Source organism: Podarcis bocagei (assembly GCF_964188305.1).
Source record: "Podarcis bocagei genome assembly, chromosome: 1".
Lineage (NCBI taxonomy): Eukaryota > Metazoa > Chordata > Lepidosauria > Squamata > Lacertidae > Podarcis > Podarcis bocagei.
This window is the reverse complement of record NC_138125.1, coordinates 51,832,787-51,851,654: the sequence shown is the minus strand read 5'-3', so window position 1 is coordinate 51,851,654 and position 18,868 is coordinate 51,832,787. Positions and strand designations below refer to the sequence as shown.

At 39.9% G+C, this 18,868-nt stretch overlaps 1 protein-coding gene across 37 annotated transcripts in view; it reads left to right on the top strand.

The window, feature by feature from the left end:
• The window catches only part of MADD (MAP kinase activating death domain), an 80,218-nt gene that overhangs the window by 1,230 nt on the left and 60,120 nt on the right, over nt 1–18,868 (top strand). For all 37 annotated transcript variants that reach the window (XM_081163339.1, XM_081163338.1, XM_081163333.1 and 34 more), the window contains exons 2-3: nt 16,820–16,992; nt 17,794–18,408. In XM_081163339.1, coding sequence (XP_081019465.1) covers nt 16,931–16,992; nt 17,794–18,408 — 677 coding nt within the window. In that variant the 5' untranslated portion in view covers nt 16,820–16,930. The remainder of the gene's footprint in view (nt 1–16,819; nt 16,993–17,793; nt 18,409–18,868) is intronic.

The following is an 18,868-nucleotide window of genomic DNA, read 5'->3' as shown; positions in this document are numbered from 1 at the left end:
CCGGGTGGATGCTTATCCAAGGTCACGAGAGAGAGAGATCGAGGGAAGAGATAGAAGGAAGAGATAGAATGCAGTTTGCGGCTCTTGTTGCTGTGACCAACTATTCTTCGGCCCAACAACACCCGCGGAGGGGTCGTATGTCGTCCCCAAGGCCCCGGGGGTCGGCTTACATTCCACACGGAAATGAAGAGTCTGTCTTTGCTGTCTGTGCCTTGCAAAATAATGTGTTGGGATATCGATCTTGCTTGCTTCTGACTTGCATTTTTGGGGGTCGAGTTTGGCCAGCTGGAAAATTACAGCATCTATTAAGGGACTGTGGTTTTTGAAGCAGCTGGCCTCCCAGTGTTGAAACAATCTGAAAGAGGAGTACTGTATGTGTGCTTTAAAGAATGGAGGGTTGTGTGGTGACACATTGTAAGTTCAACTAAAAGAGTAGCATCTATTCTGTACACATGAGCTCCTCAGATAGATTTCATTTTCCTGGTGATCATTTCTGCAATGCTTTTGGGCCCAAAGCACCCCAAAGTGGTGAACGACATTAACACATATTACAAAAGAAATACATAATAAAAGTAACATACTGTAGATCAATCAAAATAATATAAAATAGGATCAAAATTAATTTAAGAATACCATTTATCTGTTAGGATCTGATCATCACTAGGTGATGCCTTGGAGGTGGCAGAAACTGTCCATTCTTCATGGTTTCTTTGCAGAAGCAAGGAACTCATCAGAACCATCTAGTTGGCATTTTCCCCCTTACACAGCATGTTATTTATGTGTTTCTGATGTACAGTGAATAGTTATTGTCTTTAGTTATCCATATCTGATGGAGCCTCTCAATAATTCTGACCAGAATAATGCACCCCCATCAAGTGTCTCCTTTTGTATGATAAAATGTTTGTGTGTTCTTGAAAACAAATACTTTTAGGCTGTATATTAAACATGATGGGAATGTTGATAGGAAATTCTGCCAAGGATTTGCTTGCTAATGTTGCTGAGATCTTTAAAGCATATTTATTTCGATTTCTGTCCCATCTGTCTACTTGACATAAAGTGAATGACAGACAGCATTTGTGAAAGACAGGCCAGAGCAGACAAAACTCTACCCCCTACTGGCTTAAGGACATTTTCACATGTGAGCCTTGGTAGTTTTTGTAATTGTAACACATGCAAAATACAACACTGGTTAAAATGTTCAATTTCTAAAATTTGTATTAAGTGTTTATTGTGTATGTAAAATAGTTCACCAAGAGGCCTTGTAGTATGTAAAAATATTCTGAGACTTCGTTCATGTGTCAAAAACATTTCTAACAGCACAATCCTCAACATGTCTACTGGGAAGCAAGCTTTATTGAATTCAGTGGAGCTTACTGCTTTGCTTTGCTGCATGTTTTGTCATTTTCAATATCTGCTGGAGCTCTTTCACCAAGAGAGTATTTACCCCATCTAGGCATCTGGGGAATTCTCATTTTATCCTTTTAAACCAATTACAAACAAACATTAAAAACCAACATGGATTACTGCCTAAAGTGATTTGTATTTGACTTTCATACAAGAAGCTTAAATGGTTGTTCTTTGTCTCCTGTGGAAGAAATAATACTTGAAAACCTCAAGTACACCTTTTAGTGTGCTATGTGAAAATAATCTAGGATCCTTAGGCTTTTGTAAGTCTCGAAGAGAAGTTCTATGTCTGTAGGACAGTTGCTGAGAAAGTTCCTATAGATGCCCTTGCTAGAGCACTGGACTGAGAGTAATTTAAGGTATAGAAGGACAAAATAAAAACCTGAATTCTACCTGCAAGAATTAATGACTAGCACTGGAGCCCAGCACTAACACCATTCTTATTAGTTCAGTTTGTATGCCAGTTTCCCACATAAATGAATCCCAAAAATGTGGCTTGCAATGCAACCGTAAAACTACCTATCAATACCTATCAATACATCATTACAATAAGCAGTGTAATACATATTATGATAATTCAAAATGAATAATTTATTTTGATAGAGCCAACATTATGCCACTTAAAATTCATTATAAAATAATACCAATCATTGAAAAACATCAAGTGATATTTATTTATGATAAAATATATAAACCAGAGTCAGATATGATATGATGATTTTCCAGCATAGTCAGGTGTTAATACTTATGTTCTTAATACTTTGTAGAGTGGTTGGCATATTCTAAATCACCTTTGTTACCTTCGTTAGTAGAGAAGTTGTACCAATGCTTCTGTTACTACCTGGAACTACTAACAGGCATTTAATGTATAATAATTTGTTAATGGTGTGTGCATGTGACTTCATTCTAATAAAGGAATTCATTGGTAGAATTTATTAAGATAAGGTAATAAGTAGCTTAGGAGTGGCTTTTCATGGATTGTCTATACTATTGTACAAATATGCACTGTGTTGTTGCATCAGAGCACTTGGCCCACTTTAGTATCTGGCCATCCACATGTTAGTTTCTCTGCAGCCTAATAATAACAGATCTGCATTGATACAGCAACTACCATTCTGTATCAGGAAACCCATCTCCCCACCCACTCCAGTTTTGTTGGCATTAGTTTATTTCCCTAGTCCAGCTGACAGTTGTTTTCATCATATGTATGTTTTATAGGTTATAGTCTATGTACATATGTTATATTAATGTCATGAGGAATTGCACAAAGCTTAGATAAATCACATAGAGAAATGCACAAACCTACCTTGCAAATCAGGTAGAAAATGTCTGTCACAGTATCTAAAATGTGATTTCTGTAGAGCCATGGGGTAGAGAGACAGGCAAGCATAAACAGTACAAGGATAAACAAGCTTGGCGTACACATGGCTGCCATGAATCCCAAGTATGGGGTGTGCTTGGACATTTCCAAACTGTTTTGTACTTTACTAATATTTATTTGGAACATTTGCATATATTCAAAATGGTATGGTTTTGACTCATGTCAACAGTTCCTGGTTGTGTCTTTGTGGGTTTCTAATTAAATAAACTTTCTCACATATGTTAAGTTCCTACTAGAGGCATTTTTTTTCTTCTTCAGTGGGGAAATGTCAGAATAGCAAGGCAAAACTGAGAAAATAACTAATGTATTATGATTGATTCGTCTTCTCAGAGATGTAATTAAAAAGTGATGTTTTATCTGTTTTACATAGTATTTCCCCTTTCCCCTTTGGTTACAAGTTTGAATAGGCTTATCTCTTGATTCCCAGTACTTTGAAGAAAAATGCTATGTATATTTGCACATAAAGAAAACAGTTCCCCCCTCCCCCATCATACTTTTATTAAATATTTTTGGTATTCAGCTGCTTTTATAAAATTTCTTCTTGTTTGCTGAGTTTTTATTAAAATTTGGGCGGGGTATAAATAATATATTATTATTATAACTTATGACAAAAATTAATTTAAAATAATGAAAATAATAAAAAAGCAAAACACTAAATCATATGTAACATCAGACCCAGCAGGAGAAGGCAAAAAACAATTACAGTGGTATCTCCGTTTATGAACTTAATTCATTCCGGAGGTCCGTTCTTAACCTGCAGTCATTCTTAACCTGAGGTGCGCTTTTGCTAATGGGGCCTCCTGCTACTGCTGCGCGACTTCCGTTCGCATCCCGGGGCAAAGTTTGCTACCAAGAGCATCTACTTCCGGGTTAGAGGAGCTCGTTACACAAAGTGTTTGTAAGGAGGACGGTACGTAACCCGAGATTCCACTGTACAGTATTTTCTGTGCAAGTAGGCATTTGCTTAAACTAAAGAATTCACATACGTACTTGCCAAATGAAAAAAATGAAGATTGCTTCTTGGCCTTTTGGCTAAGATCAGATGTAGTTTATAAATTATTTCTATGCAACTTCAGTGCTTACATAAATGCAGGCCAACAAATTGGCAGATAACTACAAAGTCTGCATTACAAAATCTGTACTGGTGAAGCCAATTTGGCACTCTTACAGGGGCATCTGCATAGCCCTGAACTCATTGCTGCCCAGCCCCTTCCAGGTAAAGTACAGTGATTCTGGAGTCAGGGCAGCTCCACAGTGCCATCTCACAACACTGGCTGCTATGTTTCAAACATAAATGATATCTCTACACCCAGTTTTTGTTGTTTTGCCTTAAGCTGCATTCATACTTCTGGGATACAAATTACATAGCCAAGTGATCAGTTCCCTTGTCTCTAGTTCCAAATGTGTGTGTGTGGGGGGGGGATAATATTCAGTGATGTGATAGTATCTGTGGGAAAGGGTTAAATACTCCTTCCCTGCTCTCCAGATCAATTCTACCCACCTCACTGCAATACAGTCGTACCTTGGTTTTCGAACAGCTTAGTTCACAAACAACTTGGAACTCGAAAGCTGCAAACCCAGAAGTAGGTGTTCCGGTTTGCGAACTTTGCCTTGGTAGCCGAACGTCCGGCACGGCTTCCACGCCTTGGTTTCCGAACGTTCCAAAAGTCGAATGGACTTCCGGAACACATTCTGTTCGAAAACCAAGGTACAGCTGTAAAGGTAATGCTATTTGGAAGAGAAGGGTTGATGAGATAGTGAGAATTCCTACAGTGACACAGACTATAAAGAAGAAAATGGCTAGAACACATTATATGCAGGCCATTATCAGCCAATGATGCTGGAATTGCTGTGCCATGGGTCAGCTACACCTCAGAAAATTGTGCAACTTTTAAAACATAATAAATTTCTGAGGGGTGGGTAGCAGAAGCTGAACAGGGAAAGCATGGGAGGAGGATATTTTGTTTACTGTGTAATGTAGGTGTTGTACATAAAGTGAGTGAGCAAAGTATAGCTGTTTCATGGTAGCTGCTCAACATGGAAGCAGCCTAGGGCTCACATGATTAATGCATTTGTAATTTATTTTTGCGGTGAATTGTGTATAAAGCTGCTGTTGAAAAGTCTCCAGAGCTTCAGCTTGTGTAGAATGCAGCAGCTCAATTACTTTCAAGGATAAGGGAAACAGTAGTAGAGAGAGCACATAGTACCAGTATTAACTAATTGTGCTGGTTACTGTTATTCTAATGGGCCATGTTGAAGATACTAGTCTTTTTTATTCTGCCATCTATGGACAGGCCACATCCTACTTTAGTTTTCACCGAATCATTGGATGGAATCTGTAAGGGAATAGAGCTGGCCCTTTTCAGTCATGGTATCTTATTTTTGAACTCTCCTTTCAGCAAAACAATTAGGGGAAAATATTAAGACCTTTTTATTTTTTCAGGGTTTTATGAAATAGCTTGCATCCTCATGACAAATGAGATTTTGAAACAATTTATAGTATGATTTTTCTTTTGGATGGGCCTTCTCAGCGGCTGCTTCCAGACTTTGAAACTCCCTTCCTAGAGAAATTAGACTGGTTCCTCTTTGTTGGCCTTTTTCTGGCAGGTGAATAATTTCTTCTTCCAACAGGCTTTTGGGAACTGATTGTTTTTAAGGAAAGGTCTGGTACTGTAATACCTTTGTAATGATCTGTATGTTTTAATATATATATCTCTCACACACACATACACACTCTGAATGTTTTTGTTTTTGTTTTTAGTGATTGCTATTTATTCTATTTTAGCTTAAGTCCTTGTTGGGGGAAAAGGTAGGCTATAAAGAAATATAATAATAATAATAATAATAATAATAATAATAATAATAATAATAATTTTATGAGTGTGCTTATATATTTTATGCAATATGCTTTGGATATTTAGAGAGACATGAAAAAGCAGGATAAAACTTTATGCATAAACAATTCCTCCCCCCCCCCCTTGTTATACCTGTATTAGACATATAGGCCTTAGCTCAGTTGGTTAGAGTGTGGTGCTGATAATACCAGGGTTGCAGGTTTGTTTCCTGCATAGGACAGCGGCATATTCCTGCATTGCAGGGGGGGTGGACCAGATGTTCCTAAGGGTCTCTTCCAACTCTACAATTCTATGATTATTTGGTTCTACCAATCTCATCATTTAAGTAGAAATTTCCTCTTTTGAAGTCAAATGTGACTGCTGAACTTTCTTGGCAGATGTTTACTTTCACATACCGTATTTTTCGCTCTATTGGACGCACCGGACCGTAGGAGGCACCGGACCATAGGAGGGGGAGAACAGGGAAAAATTTTTTTTGCTTGTTCTCCCCCTCTAAAACAAGGTGCGTTCAAGGTGCGTTCACCTGAAGCCTCCGGAGCCCAGCGGGAGTTCCCGCTGGGCTCCAGAGGCTTTGGGTTCCTTTCGACCTGTGCTTTGGGGCTGGCGGGGGGGAGCGAGAGCTGCTTTCCCCCACCGCCAGCCCAAAGAGCAGGTCAGGGAGCAACGGGAAAGCGCGCTCCGCCTCCCCGCTGTCCCCCCAGCTTGTGGGGCTGGCGATGGGGAGAAGCGCTGCTTTCCACCACCGCCAGCCTCCAAACCAGGTCGGGTTTGGAGGCTGCTATCCGCAAGCCTTGGGAGCCCAGCGGGCACTCCCGCCGCGCTCTTAAGGCTTGCGGATACCTTCCTGAAGCCTGGAGAGCGAGAAGGGTCGGTGCGCACCAACCCCTCTCGCTCTCCAGGCTTCAGCGAAAGCCTGCATTCGCTCCATAGGACGCACACACATTTCCCCATCATTTTTGGAGGGGGAAAAGTGCGTCCTGTAGAGCGAAAAATATGGTATGTTGAATTTGATAGGTGTATGGAAACTGTTCCAAATTGATTTAACTTAACATCTAGCATCAGATCCTGGGCACCACTTAAGTTTATGTCAAGATTCACCTCCTTTCTGATTGGGTCCATTACCAAATTTTTTAGACACAGTCATTTTAGGGTATCTAGAGCTTCATTATTAGATACAAGATAAACGCATAATAAAATATCAGACTATATATTATGTGCACATGCTGCATGCAGTTATATAACTAACAATTTCTATAGCACACAGTAGATGAATCATTTTCGTTCTCTTACATAAAATTCTGTGCAGACATATCCACTCTGTGAGAAGAAATACTGGCAATGTGTTATGACAACATAACCTTGAACATGTTCCTAAAGAATCTTAATTGCATATTTTTCAACATTTATGGAAACAAAGTAATAGATAGCAAGGAAATTAGGGGAAAATATGTTGCCTTCATACTCCTTAACATCTTTCATAATTCTTTAATGTTGGCAGCAAATCGCATGCTAATGAAATATTCAGATGGTTTTGAATAGAAATGTAACAAATGGAGAGAACCTGAATGTACTTGAAATGCAGGAACTTTAATCTTGACAATGACACTAATACATTATGTGTACTGTATGACTTTATGAGGACAATCTAAAATGTTCAATAGAATAAGGAAAAGTAAGGAGTGGACAAGTGAGCAAAAATAGGTAACAAATTTGATATGATTTCAAACAATTTTTCCATTGTCATATTGCATAGAAATTTTGGAGCCTATATACACTTATATTTTTTTTAAGTGTGCATACTAGTGCATCATCCTGTTATCATGGGGTCATACAGGTACCTATGGGAAGCCCTCAAGGAAGACTTAAATCACAACAATACTCTTCCCACTTAAAAAACAAAACCTTCTCATTTGTGATTCCCAGCAGTTGGTACTCAGAGCCTTTGATAGTGAAGGTAGAACATAGCCATGAAATTAGCCATGAGTATTTAGTAGGATGACTCAGTGAAATGTGCAATATTAGTATCCTGATCTTTCACTTAGTATTCTGTCAGTGATAATAGCCAGTGTTTCACTTAAGATTCCTGCGGCAAAGCCCAAACAAATTATTGCAGTTCACTGCATGGAGCAATAATAGAATCATAGCATGTGTGATTGACACGGAACAATCATAGAATCATAGAACTGTAGATTTGGAAAGGACCCACAAGGGTAATCTAGCCCAGAGATTCCTGCAATTCAGGAATCACAGCTAAAGAATCATTGACAGATGACCATCCAAACTCTCTGTTTAAAAACCTCCGATGAAGTAGAGACCATCACCATTACAATGATGACTCCTGTACTTTTATGGAAGTCTTGGTGTCTTGTTTTATTCTGCTATGGTCTGTGGACCAACGCAATAAATATTATTTATTTAACCTTGCTGTGACTGGGGGGTGGGGAGCTTGAACAACAACCCCACTCCCCAACTGTGTTGTTTTCCCCTGCCCTTCTACTATTTTCTGTGCTTAACCAGACAGCCAGAATCATAGAACTGTAGACTTAGAAGAGCCCAAGGGCTCATTGAGTCCAACCCCCGCGCAATGCAGGAATCGCAGCTAATAAGTTGGCCTGTCTAGATGAACCCTGCCTGCATATGTTGGGTGTCTGCACCTCCCTTTAGGAATGTGAGGCTGGAGCACCATGCAGCTTCTCAGGGTTCCATAACCATTATATTAAAAAACCTCTTGCTGAGCCACAATTCCATCATTCATCTCCTGTCTAATTGCAATGATGCTATGAGCATCATGTTAAATTAATTGAGGGCAGCTAATCTGGTTTATGTGGTGCTGTATATGCATCCTAACATTCTTTTTGCTTATTTATCATTAGAGCTTTAACTGTTGGAGAACAAGTATTTGTGGAGTATTCTTTACTCTTAGATAATATTTAAAGGAAATACTACTGGAGAAAATGAGGCAAAAGTGGGTAAAAGAAGCAAATGAATATTTTATATAATCCTGCCCAGTTGAGTAATTTTATATAGTTTGACATTTGTTGGAGAGCCTGTTAATTCTATTTCTTACAAGGTTATTTTATTAAGTGTGGAATTAATTTAGGAAAACTTACTAGCTTCCCATACAGCATAAATGATTCTTGCAGCTTTATCCACGAGGATTTCCATCCTGGAAGAAGGAATAAACAAGAGTCAAACAGCCACTAAATTGGCATTCTACTATGCTGTTGACTGCTTTTTATTTATTGGTTGTGTGGCAAAATTTGTAATGCTTTAACAGGGAATAATTCTGTTGGCAAGTGCTTAAGCTGTCAATTCTGGATCAGTTCTAATCTTCCTGCACTGTTAACAGATAAAACTTAGATCTTGGCTGAATCTTGGCATGCACATGAAAGCTTATACCCAGAACAAACTTAATTGGTCTCTAAGGTGCTACTGGACAATTTTTTTTATTTATTTCGACTGCGTCAGACCAACAAGGCTATCTACCTGAATTTAGATCTCGGCTGACAGCTAAGCTGCCTGCTGTTTACACACAAAGTTTATGTGGCTGCACAGGAGGCAGAATGACTTTTTAATCTGGTCATTCATAGCTGTGAGAAACCAGAAAAGTTGATACCTTTATTGTAACTATCAGAGCACATTGGGGGAAGGAAATTTAAATATACTTTATGCTCCTACAGTCAATCCTAGAGAATAATATTGGCTTGTGAGTTTTATCTTGTATTTCAGGTAACATAAAATGGTGAAAAAGAGCATTTCTTGGATGCTTAAATATCAGCTAGTTTTAACACTAGCTAGTTGCAACACTAACTAGTTACAACCAAATGAAGCAATACTCGAGTCTGTCTTGAATGTCAACCACATAATGAGATTCAATGGACCTTTTTGACAATACATATGGCCATCATGAGTAGCAGTATTACTAAGTCTTTATGTACTACCTGCCTCCTTTGTTTCAGAGGGATCAATAAAAGGTCCAGAGTGGAGTCCAATGTGACTAGTTGTGATTTGATGTCTGATATGGTCCCAGAGACCATCTTCCAAAACACTTAGTGCATTTCTTTGAGTTAAGAACTGGATCATAAATTTTGGAGAAGTGTGAAATCCGAAGGATAATTGTGTTCTGGTCTGTGTATGTCCAGGAAGTGGGAATTGAGTCAGTTCACTTTAAAATGAGGAATGAACAAAATTCTCATCCAAGTAGTAAGTGTCAAGTTAACATAATATTTGAACATGAGATTACCCCATGATTGAATTTTGGATTATATAGCTGTTCGTTTAAGAAGATGTGAGCTGTGCTTCTTGGCACTGATGCATAAAGAAAAGCCATTTTTGATTACGGAAAATTTCAGTTGTTCTCCTTTGGCTGCATGGCTGTTGTTTTTGGTGCAGTCAGCTCAAAGAATTTGAAGGTCAGATTCTTTACTGACTGTCTTTCAGTATTTGGCAAGATTGTTTTGCTCTATGTATTCTATATTAGAAGCCTGCGGCCAAGGAAGTAGTTGGCTCGTTCAGTCAGCATCCATCCTCTTCTGCTTCTTAGCCCTTGTTGGTCCTTTAAGGCCTATCAGGTCACAATGCTGCAGTGACAGTAGAAGCCAAAATTGACACAGCTTCATCTTTATGCAATTGTTAAAAGAATAGCCACTCTGCTAGGACTCTAGAACAAGGATAACCCAATGTGGTGTCTTCCAGATGTTGATTTAAAACTTCCATCATCTCTGACCATTGACCATGCTGACTGGGTTAATGAGAATTGTAGCCCAATGACTTGGGCTAAAGGAGCCAAGGGCATTACTGTATCTTGGCTACCTTTGTTCTGGACTATAGATGTGGCAATTGTCTGACCCCTTTGCTCACTGGCCTACAGTCTCCAGACCTCCAATCTTCCTCTGCCTCTCACATTCTTCCTCCTGCTTCTAGGTTTTTTGAGGAAAAATATGTATTTACTCAGGACAGGCATTCAGGCTTACTTCATTCATGAGCCAGATTTTCTTGACGATTTTTTTCTCTTCATTCTATTCTACTAGTTCTGTGATGCATAGAGATCCCCCCCCCAGTTGAGCCCAGTAAAAGTAGCCTAGTTCACAATAAGAGATAATTAATCTGAATTCTATCCTCCACGGGGAGAGGGGGGAAGCTCTTGTGAGTTGCAGGTTGAAGTGCATGGTGAAAATGTCACACTGTCATATGCACCTCCTGATACTGGGAACGTGATGTTTAATTGCTAGCTGAAGGCAGCTATTGTGCCCAAGTGAATCTTGTTTGTAATGTGGGTGGTGCTGAGAGATTTGTGTGTGCATGGTGTGTGGGGGGGCGGGGAGATTGCAATTGCTCTATAAATAGTTCCAATGGGCTGTGATCTAGGGACAAGAGACTGAGTTGCTATGGAGACTGATCTGAATCAGATTACCTGAGGCTCCTGTTATCCAGTCTCTGTATGCATGGAATTGAAGGTTGTATGGCCAGGGCACTTGCTGATGAAAACACAGTCATCGTACTCTGCTCTGAAAGGCAAAAAAACTTTATAAGAAAGCTGAAACCTTGTAACTATGTGTGGTAATATTAGACCAAACAATTACTACATCAATTATAACCATACTATGTACAGCAGTGAAGCAAGAATGCTAGCTTTCCTCAGTGTGTGACACTTATAATTGATTTAGGTATTTGCTTCCCAGCTGAATGGGACACTGCTGTGGGCATCTTGAGGAAGTACCATCCACCTTGGGCCTGCCCATAAAAAGTGAGAGACAAGGGTGATACCTACTGTTTCCAGGAACTCTCTTCATTGTGAGACTTTTGTTGTGTATGAGGTGGGAGTTTGTTTGGACACTGCGTCCAAACAGAGGCTGAGAGGGAGGTTGTGTCAGAAGGAAAATGAATTGATATGATTTGTATATATTAATAACTGTATTAATGTAACATTTTATATGTAACTTTCTGCTTTTGTAATTTTTAAAAAAGTTGTCTGTTGTTGCTTCAGTTTCTTGTATACTTCTTAGAGATATTTTTAATATATTAAGCAGTATAGAAAATGAATTATCATTCAATTATTGCTTATTGACTCTACGTGAGAGTGTTGTTGAGGAACACAACTGCCTATTTTGCCCTGCACACTACCGAGCAGTGATTTTTTTTCTATAAAAATAGGTGCCAGTACTCACCTTAAAGTTGTTACAGTAAGTGTCACACTTTTTAACAACAACAAAAAGAGGTGCCTGTACTGCGTACGCTTGAGTACCCCCTGGGGGGGGGGAAAGCACTGCTGCTGAGCATCTCTTGTGGAAGAGGCAATGATATGGATTATAGAACTGAATACGGTACATGCTGGAGGGAGAGTGTTTCTGTCATCATGTCACTGCTTTTGCAAAGGCAATATATTTTTAACATCACTAGAAATGAAGTTGTAGCATCTGTGCCCTTTCATATCTGGCCTTCTTAACTGTCTTGCACTCTCATGAAATTTCCGAAGGCTTTATTTATTTTTGATGAGCCCTGTTCCCCTTTCCCATTCTGAGTGGGAAGAGAACTAGTTGCGTGGCTATTCCCTCCCCCCCCCCCACAGGTGGAATAAATAAAGACAACGGACACAGAAATTTAGGTTAATGGGCGTAAATGGCCACAACTTTATTGATTACAGGTAAGAAGGGTATTGGCTTTAGGCATTGGCCCCTAACCGACTATCCGGTCTAACCGGGAAGGGTTAAACACCAACAGGGGGAGCCACCCGAGATGCATATCCCTAGGCGCTCCCCGAGGGGTTACCGCTCGGGGGCGCGCTTTAGGCCCTAGCCTCCGTAGGTTTCGGACGAGGCGTCGCCCCTCGGAGTCCTTTAACGAACTACCCTTCAAGCATTGGTGGAGGTGATGGCGTTCATCCCCCCAACCTCATTTGCATAACAATACCCCGGCTAATGCCTACCGCCAAAACCGAGGGAGTTGTGACGAATTGCTACGAGGTAGGCGAAAAAACCAAGTGGCTCCGCTTCAGGGGATGCAAATAAGGGAATCCCTGTTTCCCGCGAGGCTGGCGCCAGCCTCGCGGGAGTGTGGGCGGGGTCGTGAGCCCGCAACCCCCCCTCCTCCTGAAGTCCGGAATGGGCATTATCATTTACATAACTAGAATAAAACATTTCCCCTTATTTCAAAAAGAATCCAGCACTTAAAATGCAGATATTAATGCTTGATGTTTTTAACCGTTTGCAGTCTTAAGGCTTTTGCCAGACACTTGGGTAGCTTAAAAGATGCTCAGGTTTCTTGTTAGATATTGTGCCTATAGATTATATTCTAGCCAACCTATTGTGATACGTATTAATATGCTTAAATGTTGATACCAGTACTCTTATCCTTACAGAATAATATGCAGCATATCTCAACAAGCTGAATCTGTGGCTTAACTCAAATAAAAAACTTGATAAGTGAATAAAAGTATTTTTACTGCCAACAATAGCCCTTCTTGGACAGGGATAATTTGGCCATAGTAGTATGTGCTCTGGTAACCTCTCTGTTAGATTACTGGAAAATGATGTATGTGGGGCTGCCCCTGAAGATGACATAGAAGTTGCAACTGGTGCAAAATGTGATAGATAAATAACTGTCAGGAGCATCATACAGGAGCCATATGAAACAGCATCCTTTTTGCTTTTATGTCATTTGAGCAGAGCCAAGTATATTCTTTTTTGCTTGTCTAAGAAAAAATGCTTTCTCTTCAACCCTCACTTACCTGCATATCAGGAAAGTTTTGGAATGTGCAAGTTGAAGCCATTGTATAGTAAGTACAGCTAGATCCATTGTGAAATTAAATGTTCCATTAAACATTTTTGCTTGTTTTTTTGCAAGGAAAAACTAATATTCCTGCTTCAGAAGGCAGTGATATTCAAGAAAAACTAGACATTAGATTAATTGCATGATTTCAATAAACATACGTAGTTTTAAATAGGAACTGCAAGGGGGAGTACTGTTGGAATTGTGACTATGGTGCATGGGGAAAGATTAGTCTCCTCCCATGAACTGGAGTTGTGAACCTGATAGGTGTCCCCCAGTGTCTATTTAAATTTAAATGGCTAGATATGTTAACTGCAATAACATCGTTAATTTCACATCTAGTTTGTCCATCAGATCATGTGTAGAAAAGTTGTTATAAAGCATGCAAGAGTATTCCTAATTTATTTGTCTGAAATTATGGAGGCTATGGAATTATGACATGTGACATATGAATGAATATATTGTTTTCTGTTGTTTATGAAAGTAACTGAATGCACATAATATAAAATCAGAAGAGTAAGTAGTTGCTTTTTTATGTATCAGTGGAAGCTACTGAAATGAGAATGTAGTGAGATAAAAGTGAAAAGATAAATATTCTCCCTGAGTGAAGTAACACTCTCCAGAAATAAATGTAGAATGCCAAATGCTGTTCTGGGTAATGACTTGTACTTTTCTCTGTTCTGTGTTTTTTAATGGTCACTTTTATGTGTTTGTTACTTAATAATAAAAATGATTTTTTTCCTTCTAAAAAACGTGTTTCTGACATCTCCAGTGCTCAGTGCTGCAGTATACAGTGGTACCTCGGGCTAAGAACTTAATTCATTCTGGAGGTCTGTTCTTAACCTGAAACTGTTCTTAACCTGAGGTACCACTTTAGCTAATGGGGCCTCCCGCTGCTGCTGCGCTGCTGGAGCACAATTTCTGTTCTCATCCTCAAGCAAAGTTCTTAACCCTAGGTACTATTTCTGGGTTAGCAGAGTCTGTAACCTGAAGTGTCTGTAACCTGAGGTACCACTGTATCTGTGGATAGAACTGGGACTCAGGAACTTGCTGCAGTGGACTGGCAGTAAATGAGAGCCTTCTTGAGCCAAAAAGGATTTGCTTATATAAATGGATAATCAGATTAATCAGCCCATATTTGTGTACTACTATATGTGTTATCTAGGCTTTATAGGGTAAGTGGTTTTAGCTAAGATTTATGAAAATAGAATTTAACCATGTTTCATCTCGTTTGGGCTTGCAAAGAGTATATAAAGTACCTAGCTGATCCAAGGTTCTTCTGATTCCATTTGGTCTTGAGACGCAGACAATCTTCCCTCCTTCCAACTAATAAAGTGCAGTATGATTATGCACTAATAAGCTATGATTATGATTGCTGTGTGGACTGTGATTATTTGAAAATCACACACTTGCTAAAGTGTTGTTTTGTAGATGGTATCACAATAGAGATTTACTTTTCTATTTTTGTAGAAAAGTTATAATATTTCAGGTGCCCAAGATAAGTTTGCTTCCACATCTCAGCCTGTTTTGTTTTTCAGCTGAGGCATTTCTTTTTCACTACTGCATTAGCAAGAAGTGGAATTAAAATGGAGGCTGCACAAGCACTTATAACGTACAATAGCAACAAAAAGATGTCAAATTTTGTCAAAATATATCCTATCACACTTGTAAAAAACATTTTTTCCCCTCCAGATGCTGAATAATGCATTGGTAACCTCTAAGCTTGACTATTATAATATGCCCGTGAAGGTGGCCTGAAAATCACAGGTAGCGCAAAATGCTATAGCAAGAATTCTGGAAGGAGCAAGCATATTATTCATTTCTTGAAACAGCAGCAGCAGTTGCAAATTGTTTCAGGGCCAAATTCAAGATGCTCACTCTGATATTAAAAGCTCTAAACTTCCTGGCACCCAAATATCTGCAAGAACACCTTCTTCCATATCAATCTGTCCATGCTTTGAGATCAGCATATGATGCCCTGTTGAATGTGGTGTTGGAGCCCAAAGATCAATCTTTTCATTGGTAACTCTTTGCATGTCGAACTCCCTCTGTACTGAGGTGCATCTGGCTTCATCTCTTTATAGCTTTAGGCGAATGGTTAAGATACACTGTGTTTGGCAGCCTTTAGGAAAGGAGAGACCCAATCAGATAAAAGGATTATTGCTGCTACTGCTATTAGTAAACGGCTTTGTGAATTGTTATGAATTGTGCATTTTAAGAATTGTGTTGCGTTATCAATTTTATATGTTCTTTTTATCTCACTCAACAATAATTTTACAATCTTTGCCTTGGTTGATTGTGGTTAATACAGTTTAAAAAATTGTCATCAAGGTTGTTATCCTAGCAATGTAGGCAGATAGCTGGGATAGCCCACACTTGAAATTTGCATCGCAAAAAATGGTCTCATGGGGCCTAATATGGACCAGGATAATAGCAGGAGGCAAAGTCTTAAAGCCCTCCCCCCCACTAAGATCCCAACCCAGGTTAAGTCCCCTCACAGTGGCAATTTGAGGGAAACCCTGTACTCAAGGGCAGAAGTATAGTTAAAGTCACATGTAATTTGTGCTTTAGACCAATTCCTGTTTTTAAGGTCCTAATTTGAACATAGTGAATAATTGGATCTAATTTGTGTAAGAGAAAAGCAGAGTTTCAGATATAACCATCCTCATTAATTTATGATAAACTCTCCCCCTAACCCCAGATCCATTTAAACGACCAACCAGAGTCCCATCCAGAGATAGTGGACTCTGCAAGTTAATTCTAAGTTGTGTGAAGGCAACTGCTATTATGTTAGTAGCACATGGTGCCAGTCACAATGCAATGGAAATTGGGACAGCTGTATCTACATCATTCATGTATTGGTGTCAGTTCACAAAACCCCATTTCCTGTGCAAGCCTTGCCCAGCTGTGGTTCTAGCAAGTGACCCCAAATCTTTTGAAGTGATTTCATGGAGGCTGTCTTATGTGAACAAGACTTCCCTGTTGTTTACCCTTCACAAGTATATTTCATACTAAGTGATTATTAGGTAAAAGAGATAAAATACGTGACTGTAAAACTTATTTGATACTTACCAAAGGAGTGGAAGGAAGTTCAAGGCTCGGCTGAGCCTAAAATAACTTTATATTATACATATGATTTGTAAAAACTTTGTATTATACCTATGATTTGTGGAGTGGATATAAAATGGGCAAGCTATGTAATGGATTTTGTATATATTTATATGCATATATATGTAATATTAATAAAAATTTATCAGCACAAATGTATTTCATACTAAGACATGGAAGTGTGGATATTTTGCTTGAACAGCCTGTCCTGTGACAAATATGCTGCTTATACTGAAAGTGCTGATCAGAGCATTGTTATTGATGAATGTGAGTCTGACCTTGAATTGAATATCTTTTGTTGTAGGTTGATGTCTCAATTTCCATGAGCATTCTGTTTTCTGAGGCAGCTATCAGAAACCAGCTGGTCCAGTGAGGGAAGAATTTACTGAGATGACATAGTGAAGGAGGAAAGACAATGGTGCAGAAGAAGAGGAGCTGTCCTCGCTTACTTGATTACCTTGTGATTATTGGGGCCAGGTACAGTAGCAACCTAGATGGAATTTACACCCTTGTCACATATATATATTCATAAACAAAAAAACCTTAGGTGGCCAGATGCAGCCCACAGGTAAGCCACCTCATACATGGAGTTGTGTTTTGGCCAGTGATGCCTAGTGAGGTGGAGTAGCTATGGGGGAGGGCATCCTACAGCTTTACCAGTGAACATCCATTGGAGGCATCTGAGGCAGTGGTGCATTCATGCAGCACTTGGTAGTGGATGGCCACAAGTGCCAGGTGTATGTTTGTGGTTGCATGTGTGTGTGTATAGAGAGAGAGAGATAGAAATGCTAATTGAGGAGAGGGAAACAGAACACTGTTGTGCTCTTGTTTGAAAACACGTCCACCTGTGTGTACAGACCACACAGATAATACCTGCCACTTTAGAAGATGTTATCAAGCTCCTCTGACAATTGCCACTTCTCTCTTTGTGAAGGCAGGGGCCTCCTTTTGTCACTAGTCTCAACGTCCTTTCTCCTTGGTGTCAGTTTTCCCACCCAGCAAGCTGTGCACGCAGCTACTGCCCTACCTTCACACATTGCTTTTTGATTGGGTTGAGTACCTTGGCCACCCTGTCAGAGCCTCGCCAAGCACAAATTTGCTTTCATTTGTTCTTGATGCAGATCTTACTATTCATTGCCCTAATTACATTGCAACCCAGAGTCATGGTGCTTGCAGCTCCCACTTACAGAAATAGGCCCTCTCGTATTTCCACTGTTCAAATGTGTAACCAGTGTGGCGTTTCAGTATCAAGTAATTTTGCATTTGCTTTGCTTGTAGGCAACCAAGCAGTGATAGTGTGGCACAGACACCTGAACTACTGCGCTGCTACCCATTAGAAGATCACACTGATTTTCCACTTCCTCCTGATGTAGTGTTCTTCTGCCAGCCAGAGGGATGTTTAAGTGTGCGACAGAAACGGATGAGCCTGCGAGATGATAATTCTTTTGTCTTTACACTCACTGATAAAGATTCTGGTCTCACTCGCTATGGGATATGCGTCAACTTCTACCGTTCTTTCCAAAAGCGTGTGCCCAAGGAGAAGGGAGAAGGCGGTGGCAGACATCGTTCCCAAGATGGGCAGAAAGCACCCAAGTCTGGGGATACATCCACTACCCAAGAAGAGAGGGGTAATGAGAGTTCAGAGAGCGGTGGTTCTCTGCAACCACCGAGCACAGAGTCTGCGCCAGATGTTACTCGATCACCTCGTAGTAAACGTTCTGCAAAAGGCACCCACCGTTCTCGTAACAGCACCCTGACCTCACTTTGCATCATTAGTCACTATCCCTTTTTCTCTACTTTTCGTGAATGTCTGTATACCCTGAAGAAATTGGTGGACTGCTGCAGCGAGAGACTCTTGGGCAAGAAGCTTGGGATCCCTCGAGGCGTGCAGAGGTACATGAAGGGATGCAAACGTCCCTTTTAATACCATATCTAGATGATGCAGTTCATTTTCTGCTGTGGTTTGATGAAGCGTGCTTATTTTCCAAGAAAAAGGGAGTAGACACAGAATCACTGTTTTTTCATAAGGCACATGAGAGGACTTGCAGGCTGTACACAGGCCACAGAGTTAGTGCAAAGGAATAGTCACTGCAGGCATGAATGTATCATACCATGCTGTCCTTTTCCACACACACCCTACCTAGTGGTACTGCTTTCCTTACTTCTGATAGTGTGCCAGAACTTGACACCTGTTGCAGAAGATATGTACTATGTGCTTACATATTTTAGCCAGCCTAGGATGTCATATACCTCTTAGTGGGCCAAGTTCCCAGTTTGCATTTGTGCCTTAAGTTGAACCAATAATGTCTGTAATCAGCTCAGTTTTGTAGTTGTTCCCTATGTTCTAGTTACT